This window comes from Somniosus microcephalus, chromosome 11 (genome assembly GCF_052327205.1).
Source record: "Somniosus microcephalus isolate GS21.2 chromosome 11, FLI_Smic_1.0, whole genome shotgun sequence".
NCBI classification, from domain to species: Eukaryota; Metazoa; Chordata; class Chondrichthyes; order Squaliformes; family Somniosidae; genus Somniosus; species Somniosus microcephalus.
In genome coordinates, this window is record NC_140997.1 from 210,859,255 (window position 1) to 210,876,025 (window position 16,771).

Genomic DNA, 16,771 nt, shown 5'->3' on the forward strand with positions numbered 1-16,771 from the left:
ACGTGGATAGACTGGAGAAGTTGGGGTTGTTCTCCTTGGAGCAGAGAAGATTGAGAGGAGATTTGATAGAGGTGTTCAAAATCATGAGGGGTCTGGGCAGAGTAGATAGAGGGAAACTGTTCCCATTGGCAGAGGGGTCGAGAACCAGAGGACACAGATTTAAAGTGATTGGCAAAAGAACCAAAGGCGATGTAAGAAAAAAAAATTTTACTCAGCAAGTGGTTAAGATCGAGAATGCACTGCCTGAAAGGGCGGTGGAGGCAGATTCGATCATGGCTTTCAAAAGGGAGTTGGATAAATATCTGAAAGAAAGAAATTTGCATGGCTACGGGGAAAGGGCAGGGGAGTGGGACTAGCTGAAGTGCTCTTGCAGAGAGCTGGCACGGGCTCGACAGGCTGAATGGCCTCCTGTGCTGTAACCATTCTATGATTCTATGGATTTCAATGTAAGCAAATGTGAAGTCATCCACTTTGTACCTAAAAAGGATAGAACAGGGTACTTTCTAAATGGTGAAAAGCTAAAAACAGTGGCGGTCCAAAGAGACTTGGGGGTCCAGGTACATAAATCATTAAAATGTCATGACCAGGTACAGAAAATAATCAAAAAGGCTAATGAAATGCTGGCCTTTATATCTAGAGGGCTAGAATACAAGAGGGTAGAAGTTATGCTGCAGCTATACAAAACCCTGGTTAGACCACATCTGGAGTACTGAGCGCAGTGCTGGGCACCACACCTTAGGAAGGATATACTGGCCTTGGAGTGAGTGCAGTGTAGGTTTACCAGAATGATAGCTGGACTTCAAGGGTTAAGTTACGAGGAGAGATTACACAAATTAGGGTTGTATTCTCTAGAATTTAGAAGATTAAGGGGTGATCTGATCGAAGTTTTCAAGATATTAAGGGCAACAGATAGGGTAGGTAGAGAAACTATTTCCGCTGGTTGAGGATTCTCAGACTAGGAGGCATCGTCTACAAATTAGAGCCAGACCTTTCAGGAATGAAATTAGGAAACACTTCTACACACAAAGGGTGGTAGAAGTTTGGAACTCTTCTGCTAATGGCAATTGATGCTAGATCAATTGTTAATTTTAAATCAGAGATTGATAGCTTTTTTATTAACTAATGGTATTAAGGGATAAGGGCCAAAGGTGGGCATATGGAGTTAGTTCGCATGTTCTCATTGAATGGCGGAACAGGCTCGAGGGACTGAATGGCCTACTCCTGTTCCTAAGTGCTGTGCCCAGAACCACAATACTCCAGGAATAATAGAAAATGCTGGAAACACTCAGCAGGTCAGGCAGCGGAGAGAAACAGAGTTAACGTTGCAGGTCGACGACCCTTCGTCAGACAGTACTCCAGATGTGGTCTAACCAGGGCTTTGTATAGCTGTTGCAAAACTTCCTCCCTTTTATATTATAGCCTTCTAGATATCAAGGCTAACATACCATTAGCCTTTTTGATTTTTTTTGTACCTGATCACTGCATTTTAGCAATCTGTGTACACGGACCCCTAAATCTCTTTGGACCTCCACTGTTCCTAACTTTTCACCATTTAGAAAATACTCTGATCTATTTTTTTTGGTCCAAAATGGATGACCTCACACTTACCCGAGTTGAAATCCATCTGCCACAGTTTTGCCCACTCACTATCAATTTCTCTTTGTAATTTTAAGCTCCTGTCGACACATAATATGCCACCAATCTTTGTGTCATCGGCAAACTAACGCATATCCAAGTCAATAATTTTAACTAACAGTCTCTTGTGGAACCTTATCAAATGCCTTCTGGAAGTCTATATAAACTACATCCACAGACATTTCCCTGTCGACTACTTTAGTTGCTTCCTCAAAAAATTCAGTTAGATTCATTTGACATGACCTACCCTTTATAAATCCACGTTGGCTCTCTCTAATCAGCTCAAATTTTTAAGTGCTCAGTCACTGTCCTTATAGATTCCAATATCTTCCCCACAACAGATGTTTACGACTATTCTCTTGGTTCACATTCAAAGGAATTCAAGGACTTGAAACTACCGAGCTCCTCTTCTGTACACGTCTGCTCCCATCAACTACAGTGCATCTTCTTCTGCGACCAGAAAAGTAGTGTTCAGATGCTGGAAGTTTGAAGAGCAGAGTGACACCCAAGTACTACTCCGCCATCCTAGTAAATGATCATCATCATGCACTGATGTATTCTTGGACAATTGCTTTCTGGACACACCTTACAGATGTAAATGCACATACTGGAACTGTTCGAAGTTGCAGCTGGAACGTATGCCCTGCAGCAATATGTGCATGTACTTTAAGCTATGAAAGAATGAAACAGGATGTCTCGAGTACTTTGTATGTGGTCACAATCAAGGCATAAGTTGAGGGCAATACAAATTTCACTTCTGTCCTAGATATTACCTCACATTTAGCAACACTGGTTTCTTTGCATCCTTTTCAATCAGGAATTCATCTGTACTGCCCAGTATCTGGTTTATACAACAGTGTAACCCAAATCCCTAACAATGAAACTCTTTTGTTCTATGAGCTGGATGCTATAATTCTCCCACGTGCGGTTATCCAATGTTCCAAAAGACAAAGTGACTCACGATTTGAGACAAGGCTGAATACAAAAATCAAACTATTTTGTAATTGTCAAGTGAACAGAGAAACATTTGAAGTAAAGCTCACCACACATGAAAGTTATATATCCTCCCCTTGTGACATTTAAAATAGCCAGAACAGCCCCAGTACTAGGCTAAAATAATCACTTTTCTTTGAAATCTGAAAAAACCTCTGAAATCGGATTGCCATTGCCGGTTCTCTTCCTGCCTCATGCTGCAGCCTTTTGGTCTCGAACATATGCTTCTCTGTCCCCTTTGTCCGCTTGCTAGACAGGAAGCTGGTAGTTTGACCCTGTCCCTCTTCCTGTCGTAGTAGTTACCCTTAAAATCTAACTCTGGCTGTTTCAAAAATCCTGACATAATGGGTCTGGGTGGTATTCCACTGTCTGATCCACAGGCAGACAACATAATACTGGCTTGGTTTCAACACACAACTCTTTCCCACAACATCCCCAGGTCAATTCTGCCTACAAAGTGGATTTAAAACCTTTGAGAACACAGTTTAACTTAAATGTAAAAAAATATAAATCGTACCCAGATCCTTCTGCAACAAAACAGTGAAACATCCCAAGATGTGACAAAGGGTAGATGTATAATTTGGTACGTGGATATCTGTACTTTAGCAGATTTTCCCAAGACTAGCACGCACTTCTTTAAAAATCGTGAAACCTTCACGCTAACAGGTCGTCAGATGATATAGAAAGCTTCTTTCTCAACTGCACCCAGGTCCTCTAGAAGTTAAAAACAGTATTCATCCTTTTCACACTCCTCCCAAGCAGCCTGCACACACTCCTGTGGGGCAATCCACTTCCTAAAGCAGCAGCTCTACAGCTACATTCATCAATGCAGGATTCGTGCCCGGACATACTCCATTGTTTGACGTTATTTCCAGGCTCTGTACAACAGTTGACTGCCAAAAATAAACCTCACCTTTAAATGGCTGTTGCAGCCCCACAGGAACTTCCAAGCACACTGACAAAACATGCAACACATCACCACTTCAACTGCAAGATCAACTGTTAGCATCAGTAGCCCTCTTTAAAAAAAAAAAAAAAATCAAAACATTTTTAACAATTGAACATTGTTGTTGGATGTTGCCCAGAGAACAATGAACAAATTACTTTTTTCAGTCGTGGTCATTTCATTTATTTAAGTCTAAACCAAGCCAGTTGATTCAATGAAGCACATCTTTAAAAATCATGAAACCTTCAACAAGTTAACAGGTCATCAGCTTGTATAGAAATTATGCAACCATCCTTTTGGTTTTGTGGATGACTTTTAAGTAAAATTTAGATCATTTATGTTGATTTACATTGCAGTCACTCCACTGGAAGAGTAATTCATCCTGTGAATAGTATGCCTTATTTTCATATAAAGAGTTATTGGAACACAGAAACAAGTAGGCCATTCAGCCACTCAAGCCTATTCCGCCATTCAATTAGATTGTCACTGATCTGTACCTAAACCGAATTTAGCCGCCTTTGATCCATACCCCTTGTTACCCTTACCTAAAAAATCTATCCATCTCAATCTTGAAAGTTTCAATTAACCTGGCCTTTTTCATGAGTTCCAGATTTCTACGATTCTTTGTGTGAAGAAGTGCCTCCTGATTTTACTTCTGAATGTTCTAGCGCTAATCTTATTATACCCCCTTGTTCTGGAAGGTGTCAGACAGTGTTATCAAGCAGCACTTACTCACCAATAACCTGCTCACTCATGCCCAGTTTGGGTTCTGCCAAGACCACTTGGCTCCTGACCTCATTCTTGGTCCAAACATGGACAAAGGAGCTGAATTCCAGAGGTGAGGCGAGAGTGACTGCCCTAGACATCAAGGCAGCATTTGACCGAGTGTGGCATCAAGGAGCCCTAGTAAAACTGAAGTCAATGGGAATCGGGGGGGGGGGGGGGAAGGGAGAAGAGAAACTCTCCACTGGCTGGAGTCATACCTAGCACAAAGGAAGATGGTTGTGGTGTTTGAAGGTCAATCATCACAGCACCAGGACATCACGGCAGGAGTTCCTCAGGGCAGTGTCCTAGGCCCAACCATCTTCAGCTGCTTCATCAATGACCTTCCGCCCATCATAAGGTCAGAAATGGGGATGTTCACTGATGACTGCACAGTGTTCAGTGCCATTCACAACTCCTCAGATAATGAAGCAGTCCATGCCCGCATGCAACAAGACTTGGACGATGTGGGCTGATAAGTGGCAGGTAACATTCGCGCCACACAAGTGCTAGGCAAATACCATCTTCAACAAGCGCAAGTCTAACCATCGCCCCATGACATACAACGGCATTACCATCGCTGAATCCCCCACCATCAACATCCTGGGGGGTCACCATTGACCAGAAACTTAACAGGATCAGCCACATAAATGCTGTAGCAACAAGAGCAGGTCAGTGTCTCACCTCCTGACTCCCCAAAGCCTTTCCATCATCTACAAGGCACAAGTAAGGAGTGTGATGGAATTCCCACTAATTTAGAGAAGTTCTGTTAACCTTGTATAGAACATTGGTTAGAACGCATGTAGTGTTAACCATTCTGGTCTCCATATTAAAAAAATGTACAGAGGCACTGAAGGGGCAAAAAAGATTTAGAAGGGCGATACCAGAATTGAGGGGATTATACCCATCAGGAAAGATTGAACAGGCTGGGGCTCTTTAGAAAAGAGATGGCCGAGGGGTGACCTGTTAGAGGTCTTAAGATTATGAAAGGGTTTAATAGGGTAAACGTAGAGATGATGTTTCCACTTGCGAGGGAGACCAAAACTAGGGGCCATAAATATAAGATAGTCACTAATAAATCTAATAGGGAATTCAGGAGAAACTTCTTTACCCAGAGAATGATTAGAATGTGAAACTCACTACCACAAGCAGCAGTTGAGGCGAATAGCATCGATGCATTTAAGGGGAAACTAGATAAAAACATGGAAAAGGAATAGAAAAATATGTTGATAGGGTTAGATGAAGTAGGGTTGGAGGAAGCACGTGTGGAGCATAAACACCAGCATGGACCGGTTGGGCTGAATGGCCTGTTTCTGTGCTGTACATTCTATGGAATTCTATGGAATACCTGTGCACTAGCTTTTAGTGATGTGTACAGAGACACCCACAGTTCCTAGTTTCTCACTACTTAGAAAATACATTTGTCTTTCCTGGGTCTAAAGTGGATGACCTCACACTTGCCCACAGAGAACTCCATTGGCCAGTTTTATCCACTCACTTAAATCGGTCTATATCCCTTTGCAACTTGCTACTGCCATCTGCACTACTTATTGTGCCTCCAAATTTAGTGCTATGTGCAAAATTGTATTACAGTTCTCTATTCGTTCATCCAAGTCATTTATAAATATGGCGAAAAGCCAAAGCCCCAGTACAGATTCTTGGGAAAACCACCTGTCACATCCCAATCAGAATATGTACTCTATTATATTACAATAGCAAAATACTGCGGACGCTGGAATCCGAAACAAAAACAGAAAATGATGTAAACACTCAGCAGCCCAGGCAGCATCTGTGGAGAGAGAAACAGAACGGACGAAGGGTCACAGACATGAAATGTTAACTCTGTTTCTCTCTCCAAGGATGTTGCTTGGCCTGCTGAGTGTTTCCAGCATTTTTTGTTTTTGTACTCTGTCATATTGTCTGTCTCCTACCTCCCAAACAATTTCCAACCCATGTCGCAAGGTTGCTACGCGCTCTCTTTTTAAATTTCATGCGGAACTTTATCAAATGCGTTCTGGAAATCTCTTGTGCGGAACCGTCGATGCAAATCTTGATAGAAAACTTGCTTTCATTCAATATCTGTGGATGCATGCTGCTGGAGTTTATTTTTTTTTAAAACACCGATTTTGATTTTTAAGCCATCTGACAGGGAGAGAGAAATAGTTCAGGAATGGGGAAAACAATAACAACGTTTTTATATAGTGTTACCAAATAAAATTTGACACCAGGCCACATAAGGAGATATTGGGGCAGATGACCAAAAGCTTGATCAAAGAGGTAGGTTTTATGGAACAGCTTAAAGGAAGAAAGGTAGCGAGGTGCAGCGGTTTTGGGAGGGAATTCCAGAGCTTAGGGCCTAGGCAGCTGAAGGCACGGTCGCCAATGGTGGAGTGGTTAAAATCGGGAATGCTCAAGAGGCCAGAATTGGAGGAGCGCAGAGATCTCGGAGGGTTGTAGGGCTGGAGAAGATTAGAGATAGGAAGGATCATGGAGGAATTTGAAAACAATAATGAGAATTTTAAAATCGAGGCGCTGCTTAACCAGGAGCCAATGTAGGTCAGCGAGCACAGAGGTGATGGGTGAACGGGACTTGGTGCAAGTTAGGACACGGGCAGCAGAGTTTTGGATGAGCTTAAGTTTACGGAGAGTAGACGATGGGAGGCCGGCCAGGAACACATTGGAATAGTCAAGTCTTGAGGTAACAAAGGCATGGATGAGGGTTTCAGCAGCAGATGAGCCGAGGCAGGGCGGAGTCAGGCGATGTTCCGGAGGTGGAAGTGGGCAGTCTTTGTGATGGCACGGATATGTGGTCAGAAGCTCATCTCTGGGTCAAATATGGCAGCAAAGTTGTGAAGAGTCTGGTTCAGCCTCAGAGTTGCCAGGGAGAGAGATGGAGTTGGTGGCTAGGGAATGGAGACAACGGGCTGGATTGTGTCAATGGGGAGTTTTGGAGGCGAGACTCCCACTTGTTGGGTTTTAGTCCCGTCTCCATCAACTTGTGGCCAACCCACGCTATTTTCCCTTGATTGACCTTGCTAAGCCCAGCAGGCTTAGCAGGCCAATTAAGGGAAAGCCAGTTACAGGTGACGTCAGCGAGTGCCGTTTCATCTGTCAAGAGCTTTTGACAGATGCAATGTCATCGTTTGACAGCTGTGAAGCTGTCAAACACTGAATCTGTCTAAGTTGTGCCTTTACTCAAGACTCAATTAGAAAGCCTTCCTGACCAGAAAGCAGAAGGCTGCAGCTTTTGACAGTTCAGCGGCCATTCTGCTTTCTGTGCCGGTGAACTGAGGGACTCCCAAGACCTGAAGGGAGGAAGCCTGCAGGAAGAAGTAAAGGTAAGTAAAACTTATTAAAACACTTTACACACACCTCACACACTTACCTCTGCACACATGCACCCATTACTCACCTGCACACCAGACATCTCGGCCCCTCCAACCCTCGCTGACCGACGGCCCGCCTCACTGACCCTGGTGAGGTTCGGAGCCATCGAGAAGCCCACACTTCAGGGCTCAAAATAGGGATTAGCCAAAAAACTGCCTGTTAAATACCTGTTAACAGGCAGTTAATTGGCATTAATCCCCTTCCCGCCTCAGCCGGCGCAGGTCGGCTACCCGCCTCCTGGCAAGATGGCATGGAGGCGGGTTGGGCACCCGGCCCCAAATTCTGCCATTTTCCCGGCAGTCCCGCCTCCAAAGGGCTGGCAAAATCTAGCCCAATGGCTTCAGTCTTCCTAACAGCAGATAGAGGGTGGTGGGAGAATAAAGTCAACCACATAAGAGACTCTCAACCACATTCTTGTGACATCTCTAAATGAGACTGCAAATTCGTGGCAATGTTCATACTGTAAACTCAGGCATCCAAGAAACTTCACAAACTAACAAAAGCGATTTCATTCAGGACCCTTCAATCCAGAAGAAATGGAGACTTCTATCCCTTTAGTCTGGGCTCAACCCAGACCCAAGTTAATAGTGGTGACAGGGACAGGTGTTCAACTCCACTGAGGTTCCACTGCAAAACAGAAATGTTATTTCTTTCCCATCATACCTGGCCTTTCTGGTTGAATCTTCAATGCCAGTTGTCTGACGAAGTCCAGTGGTAGCTGTATAACCTCCTAAAAGAAAGGGGGGAGGGGGAGGGTTATATTTCCATACTGTGTTTTTTTTTTAAATATAGCTCATTGTTTCAAGATAAATTTTTACAAGTTCTTTGTAATAGTTTGATGTATCTTAAGAGAATACATGCTTCAAGCTCCCCAACTTCAGAAGAACTGTACAGTAGTAACATTTCTCCTCACCACTTTGTCCTTTGGCTTGCTGAACCAGCTCTTGAACTATCTAATGGTTCACTAATTTAGATTAACCAGGAATAGTTTCCAATTGGTAAGTCATTTATTTACTAATTGTATGAAATAGGATTGGACACCATGCCCAGCATTTAGGCAATGTAATAATTTTTTTTAAATCAGCTTTTCCATAGAAAATGATCTGGTCAGTTTTTGTCTTAGTTTCTGTCCATTTGTTTGGCCCGGACCTATATTCACAACCAGGAAAAGTTCCTTGAATTGTACTAAAAACATTCGACTACAAACAGTTAAATGTAAGTTACAACACACATACTCCCATAACAAAATAAAATGGCCAAATGCAACGATGGATACAAAATTTAAACTGAATTTTAAACATCAACATTTATGTTTCCATATGTTAACATTTTCTGTGGTGGTGGTAGGGAGAGGGATTGGAAGACAAGTTGGTATGGGGTTTCGACCCAGATTACCTCTTCTGATTGTCAAAATACTAAGGGAAGTCTGAGGAAAAATAAAATATGATGGATAAGAAACCATAGCTCAAGGATATCATTGCAAAGGACAAAATCAAAAACAAAAGTATTAGATGCACAGTGAAAGCAGCAAAAAGATCAGTGAAACCCAGGGAACCCTCAGGAGCACATTGGACTCAGGAAGCAGAGTACAGACTAACTTAATATATAGACAGAATTTTTTACTTTTTTTGTTAAGTGGGAGGGGAAATTTCACCACTATTGGGTTTGCAGCAGATTTCTTTGCAACGTCCACTTTCTTAGAAATAGCTGCCTTAAACAGTCAAGTCCTCCTTATTGAAAAAAAGCTGTTCCGTCCCCTGGGCAGTTCAGATTTGTTCATCTTTTAATGATCATGTATGAAATGTTAATCATTTAATCTGCAATTAATCGGTATTTCACCCCACTGCACAATAAAAGCTGTAGATATGACTTTTTTTTCAGCTGACCAGGATTATGCCGAAGTACAATCTCAAGGAATGTTAGCAAGCATACATCAACAAATTGAAATTTTCTTACCCCAGGTTGTACAAAGTTATCACCCAATAAAAGTTTCATCACATGTTTACTAAAGTCGACAACATTCTTTAGCCGACGGGGAACTTCTTCCAATGCCTGCAATATTAAATCATTTATTAACATTACAAAAATGAAACTGTACATCGTAGTTGACAAGTTTTAGGACTAAAGCAATTTATCTTTCAGCCTGGCTAGCACAGCACTGTAAAACACTTCTTGTATATGTATGCACAATATTTGCTTTTAGCAATTGATTCAAATTCCAAATGTTCTCTTCCATGCCTTTTGATGCAGCTGTTAAATCAGTTTTCTTACAGTACGGTTCCTATTTAAAATGCAAATTCTATTTTCCACACGCAAAAATAGTAAACCCATGATTAAGGAGCAAGAATGAGCATCACTTCTAGATATATTTAGCATATTACATCAATATGGTACAAAAGAAATTACATGTAATTCAACATGCTTTAATGTTGTGTCAATTTGCTTTTGTGTACTATTCTTCACTGTTTCAAATTGTTCCTGCCACCACCAATGACAGACTGCTAATCATTCGTTCTTCACCAGAGTTCAAGCTGCTCTCTCCAGACAATTCACGTTTCTAAAGTAGGCATAAAACTCGATTTGTTGCAGCTGTACAATAATGAGGTTGAATCCATTAACCAGCAATTTTGGGTTTATAAACAAACATGTAATTATCTGGAACATAGATACAAGTGCTCATTTTAACTGTATTCATTAACCTACTGCATTTTTATGTTGGAATTCTGCATTCATTATGCAAACTGGGCATTCTCACTGGAAAAAGGTTGAGAAGTGATATTATTGCCGTTTCAGGATTCCAAAAGGGACTAAGTTATGTAGACAATGACGAGCTGCTTCACCTTATCCAGAGCAGTAAAACCAGAGGACACAGCCTGCGCTTGAAGGGACGGAAATTTAAAACTAATCTGCAGAAGCATTATTTCAGTGAGCGAGTGGTAATTCTATGGAACAGGCTCCCCAAGGAGATGGTGGAAACAGAAACAGCTAGTGTTGATTAGTTCACATGTACATTAAATAGATTTCTTTCAGATAATACTTTGGGATACAGTATACGAGTCATTTGAGATATGGCAAGTGTGACATCCTTTGGAGGAACAGGTGACTTTGGACCTCTGGTTCCCAAAGCTTTCCGCTGCTGGGGGTTTTCCCCGTGTCATGTCTGGGTCTGTTGTAGACTAATTGAGAGATTGGTTGTTACGATTAGTCAACAACTCCATTATTGTTGTATCAGGTTGTACCATAGGCCACAGCTGGAGTACTGCATACAGTTCTGGTCACCACATTACAGGAAAGATGTGATTGCACTAGAGAGAGTGCAGAGGAGATTTACAAGAATGTTGCCAGGACTGGAGAATTTTAGTTATGAGGAAAGACTGCAGGAGGCTGAGGGGAGACTTAATTGAGGTGTATAAAATTTTGAAGGGCCTAGATAGAGTGGATAGGAAGGACCTATTTCCCTTAGCAGAGGGGTCAATAACCAGGGGGCATAGATTTAAAGTAATTGGTAGACGGTTTAGAGGGGAGTTGAGGAGAGCTTTTTTCATCCAGAGGGTGGTGGGGGTCTGGAACTCACTGCCTGAAAGGGTGGTAGAGGCAGAAACCCTCATCACACTTAAAAAGTACTTGGATATGCAGTTGAAGTGCCGTAACCTGCAGGGCTACGGACCAAGAGCTGCTAAGTGGGATTAGGCTGGACAGCTCTTCTCCGGTCAGCACAGACACGATGGGCCGAATGGTCTCCTTCTGTGACCTAAGTTTCTGTGATTCTATGTGACTACCAGGATAGTACAAAGTGAACTAGATGGACCTTGGATTTCTTTCATCTAGCAATTCCTATATTCCTATCCATTTTTGTTTTGAGAAATCTTTTTATCTGGGATCATTTAATTTGTAACAAATAGGAAGTGAAACAGCAGTGGTTAGAGTAACAATAAAGTAGAAAAAGCCTGCTGCGTAACACTTTTTAAAATTTCTAAATATAGGGAAGCCATTACTATGATTATCATCAAAATGGAAACTGCAAAATAGGGAATTTATGCACAGGATTTTAATATATGGAGCCTGGGGGAAAAAAATCAGCAGAGGGCTGAAAAGAAGAATTGACTATTTTCTCCCAGGCTGTATTCTTCCACATCTCAACCTCCATCTCAAGAGTAATTTGCCTAGCCAGATTATATCCCCCAGTTCAATAGTGGTTTCAGATGCTTCCCTTCTGGCTCAATAGGTAAATGAACCACGTTGGTTTATTTCTGCTGGTGGATTGGTGAAGGCATAAGTTTCTAAGCACATATTAAACAACAGATAAATAATTTAAAACAAAATGTAGGAAGCATAGTTCACGGTAGAATAAAACTGATCTGTGGATGAGTAGGCAGCACAATAAGCATTGCACCAAATATGCATACAACTGTATGTAAAATTGAATTGTTTGTTTATCGTGTGAGCCAATTGAGATGCTATGTGCACATCGTTCACAAATCCTCATGAGGTGAACACATTAATGGGCCAGAACTTCGGGTCCCCACGGGCGAGTACGCGCTGGGTACTCATGCGTAGGCCCAACAAAAGTGCCGATTTCGTGCATGCACTGCGTATGCGCGGGAAACCGGAACTTCCGTTCCTTTAAAGGAAGGGGTTCACAGGTCGAACGCGTGCGCCGGAGAGGCAGCACGTACGCCTGGAACTTCCGTTTTTTTTCCAGGTTTCTCCGGGAGGCTAAGTCTCCAGGAGCTACGCTTTTAAAAAGCAGGCGTAAGGCCTGCTTTTAACAAGGTAAGTGGTGAATTAAGTAAAATTAAAACATTTTTTTCCAAGGGTTATTATTTTTAAATACTTTAAAAGGTAAGTTTATTTTTAGCCCCGTTAGAAACTAATTAACTTTTTCAAAAATTTAAATTGTTTAAAATAGTTATATTATGTAATTTATAGTTACACTAAAACTTTGATTTAAAAAAAAATTATTTGAAGCTTTAGTTATGTTTTGGGGCAGAATTGTATTCATAGATTTGACAGGTCTTCCTGTCAAATCTATGAATACAGATTCCCTACTACCATTGGCTCTCCATGGCCCACGTGATCCATGGGGACGCTTCGAACTAACTGCTCCCCTGGATACGCAAGCACTGCGCGCCGGCAGTTGGAGCAGGCCCAGGATCGGAATCACACGCGGGCCCACAGCACAACGGCCGGCGTGCTAGGTAAGTGCAGGTCGGAGGCTTGCACCCGCGGGAAGCCTCTGACCCGAATTTCTGGGCCAATAATTACTTTGACTGGAAACTAATGCAGGGGAATTATTTTTTTTCCAAGCAAAGGTTCGTGCATTATTTATTTTGAACTATTCTTCTGCAGTATGCAATCATTACCAAGAATACAAAATTATTTTCTAAAGGAGTAAAATCTTGCTTGATAAACATTTTTAATGGACAGTCTGTGGGTGGGGGTGTGAAGTTTTCAGAATATCAAAAAGGTCTAAACATGTTATCCTGGGCAGATTCTCCAAACCAAAAACAAAATTCGCTGGTGCAGAGTTGCCCAGCAAATGTCTACGGAACCCTTACGGCTTTGGGCCTGCTTTCACCAGCGTATGGGTTAATATGAATGTAAAAATTCATCCACAAACATTTAAAATTAGTTCATACAAATTTTGGGCCAGGTTAAAATGTTTAGAATTATTTAAAAAAAAATTTTTTTTTTTTTTTTTTATAAATTGTAAATGCTTCATTAAAGGGACTTTTAATTAATTGTGAAAATGGGAACTTTATTTTTTTATTCCAGTTGTGTAAATTATTTTATTATTTGGGGATTCCGTTCGTAAATGGCATCCCCATAAACATGAGGAGGAATCTTCCTTTCTGATAGGAGGACCCGGCCCACGCGATCCCAGGGGTGCTTCCGAACCGCCTGCGTCCTGGGATCCGTGGGCCTTTACGCAGGCGTACACCTGCAGGCCCAGCAGGTAGGTTCGGATTTATTTTCCCCTGGGTCGGCGGGGTACTCCAGAGGTTCGCCTCCGACTGCAAATTCCGGCCTGACATTTGTTGACCAGTACAAAACAAAATCATGTATTTTTTTCTGCATGCAAACTGCTTTAATAGTAATAGAAATTAATACTACCTTGTTTGGCTGTGCAAGTTCGATGGGAAACTTCAGGAAACGCAGTACTTGGCAATGCTGCAAAAAAAAGACACGAGTCTGAAGTAACCATTTCTATTTATATTTCGACCTGCTTCATCAAGTGCATATACAAAGTACTAAGAATATATATATTTATGACCTATGGTACTGTACTACAAGACTAATATAACCAGCAACTCCAGTTTATCTACGCTAATTCATGGAATTACTCTTGATGAAATAGGGTACAGCCACGGAGAAGGAAGACATCAACTTAAACTTCCTCCAACCATCTTCAAAGGGAGATTGTTCAATCACCAAGTTCAAGCATCTGTTTATTATATAAATGAGGGGACAGGACCATTTCCTATTGAGAACTTCAGCCAGAACCTTTAGCTATTTTCTTAAAATTTGAGTTATAAATGAATTGTCTAGATCCTACCTGAACAAACCATTTTTAAAAAACTTAACAATTCATTTTATTGTAATAGCACCATTTTGAATCAGGTTTCCAGCCAGCTAGCCTGCCTATATCATTAAAAATACAGCATGCATTATCAGCATGATTTATGAAGACTTATACTCATGGAAAATATTAAATAAATGTACAGTTGCTTTAAGTCAAATTGTTTCAGTGCCATACTTAATCAAATGTTAAAAGAGCCAATATGAAGTTTATTGAAAATCTTGTTTAAAAAATAGGCATTGCATTATATTTCAAAGAATGCACAGCTCCCTGATGACATGGTTCATAAAGACAGCATATACCAGTCACACAAACCAGAGGGTCCCCGATTCAATTCCCAGCTTGTACAGAGTTAGTTGGTTGCAGTCAGGGTAATTGCAGGGTGTTAGGATTGGCCTCAAAGCCCCTGTGCTGGGAAGGGGAACAGGGTGGAAACTCAGCCAGGTTCCTGATGGCATACACGGGTTGTGAGATAACTAAGTGAGAACAGGATCAGGCCTGATTCTGATCCCTCCCAGGATGAGGCAATATAGTCAGGAGAGCAAGAGAGGGGAAAATAATCTTGAAAAGCAATACTCTGCTTGTGATTTCCATGGCAATGCAAATGGGAGCAGGTACCCTGACTCTGCTTTGTCACCCTCCCAAGCCTCTGTAGCCATCTCACTGTGTGACTACGCCCTCAGCAGAATGCAAGGATTAATTGAGACCTTAATGGGGAGTGCCACCTAACATGAATTTACCCACTGAGCCCCCGTGAAACTGCATGTGCACGGACTTTACAAAATCATTTCATACCACTTTTCATTGCCAAGACCGATGACCACACAATCCATAAGTCATCCACACCAACATCAACATAGTTATACACCGGTACTGTATTCCATAATGCAAAAACAAATCATTTGAATTTTTTTTGTTCAGAACCTTAGTCAGAACCAACACAGGCTGCAGTTAAAAATGGCAAGAGGCATTTTTTAATCAATGATAGATATCGACAGACAGACATTAAAAAAGATATTGTCCACGTCAATAGTTTAAGCATTGACTCTGTTGTACCAAAATAAAAACTCATAATAACCAGACTATCATTTGTGGTACAAATCTGTTTTGAGTCTGCTTAATGTATTGCCACCCTCTTATCAGCCTAAAACATTTTGGTATGCAAGCAGATACTTAGCATTACTAATTCTTCCTGGAACTATACAAAACAAAAACATTTAAAATGATGTCAAAGCTTTCCAAGATCCAATAATCAAATGTCATTGTCTAGCAACAAACAGTCCTATCTGTTGAAGTCTAAAACAAAAGGGTTAAACCCTACTTTCCAACGACTAATACGGTTTTTCATCTTCAGTGAACAAGTAGTTTCCTTCAGCGTTTGGACAGCAATGCACAGTACCTGTAATAAAACAGGGGAACTGGAGGCAATAATACGTTGAGATGAAACAGATATAGTAGGGATTACTGAGACATGGCTACAGAAAAATCAGGACTGGGAATTAAACACTGCAGGGTATAACATATTTAGAAAAAATAGAGGGGGGGGGGGGAAGGAGAGGTGGAGTAGCTGTACATATTAGAGATAACAATGGCAGTGGAAAAAAAGTAACAGCCATCAGTAAGACAGAAATAGAATCCATGTGGATAGAGATAAAAGATAATCAAGGATCAATCACACTAATGGGGTAGCCTACAGACCACCGAATAGTGGAAGGGAGGTGGAGGAAGAAATTAGGGAAATGAGTAAAAAAAAATAGAATGGTTGATTTCAACTACCCCAGAATTAATTGGCCAGAAGAGGTAGGTAAAGGGGGATAAGGGAATGGTTTTCCTACAATGTGTACAGGACTCCTTTCTAACCAGTATGTAAGAAGCTGAACAAGGGAGGATTCGCTGCTGGATCTAGTAATGTGGAATGAACAGAACAGGTAAGAGAAGTAAAAGTAGGGGAACATCTAGGCAACAGTGACCAGACTATAAGAAGCTTTAAGGTACTAATTAAGAACAAAAGCATGACAAAGACCAGGGTAATAGATTGGAGAAAAGCTGATTTTGACAGGCTAAGAATAGAACTTGGGAAAATAAAATGGACAACAATATTGGCAAACAATGATCTAGAATAGCAATGGGAAACATTTACAACGGTGGTGTTCAGAGTGCAGGAGAAAATATATTCCGCTAAAAAACAAGAACAAACTAAACACTAATGAGACACCGTGGTTGAATAAAGACAAGAGAAAAACTGAGGGTAAGGAAAGAGGCATACACTAAGTCATGGACAGCAGGGGAGAGCATGACAAAGGGAAAAAAATCTAGAATCCAAAAATATCAATAGTCAGCATGGGTTTCAAAAGGGCAAGTCTTGCTTGACCAAACTCATCGAATTCTTTGAAGAGGTAAAGGAGAGAGTAGACAAGGGTAATGCAGTGCATATAATTTATCTAGATTTCCAAACGGCCTTTGACAAG

General features: G+C 41.3%; 1 protein-coding gene across 1 annotated transcript in view; it reads right to left on the reverse strand.

Moving 5' to 3' along the window:
* ippk (inositol 1,3,4,5,6-pentakisphosphate 2-kinase) overlaps positions 1-16,771 on the reverse strand; it is a 73,845-nt gene that overhangs the window by 30,326 nt on the left and 26,748 nt on the right. The window contains exons 2-4 of the mRNA XM_086001817.1: positions 13,838-13,894; positions 9,680-9,775; positions 8,387-8,453 (exon numbers count right to left, since the gene is read on the reverse strand). Of these exons, the coding sequence (XP_085857943.1) occupies positions 8,387-8,453; positions 9,680-9,775; positions 13,838-13,894 (220 nt within the window). The remainder of the gene's footprint in view (positions 1-8,386; positions 8,454-9,679; positions 9,776-13,837; positions 13,895-16,771) is intronic.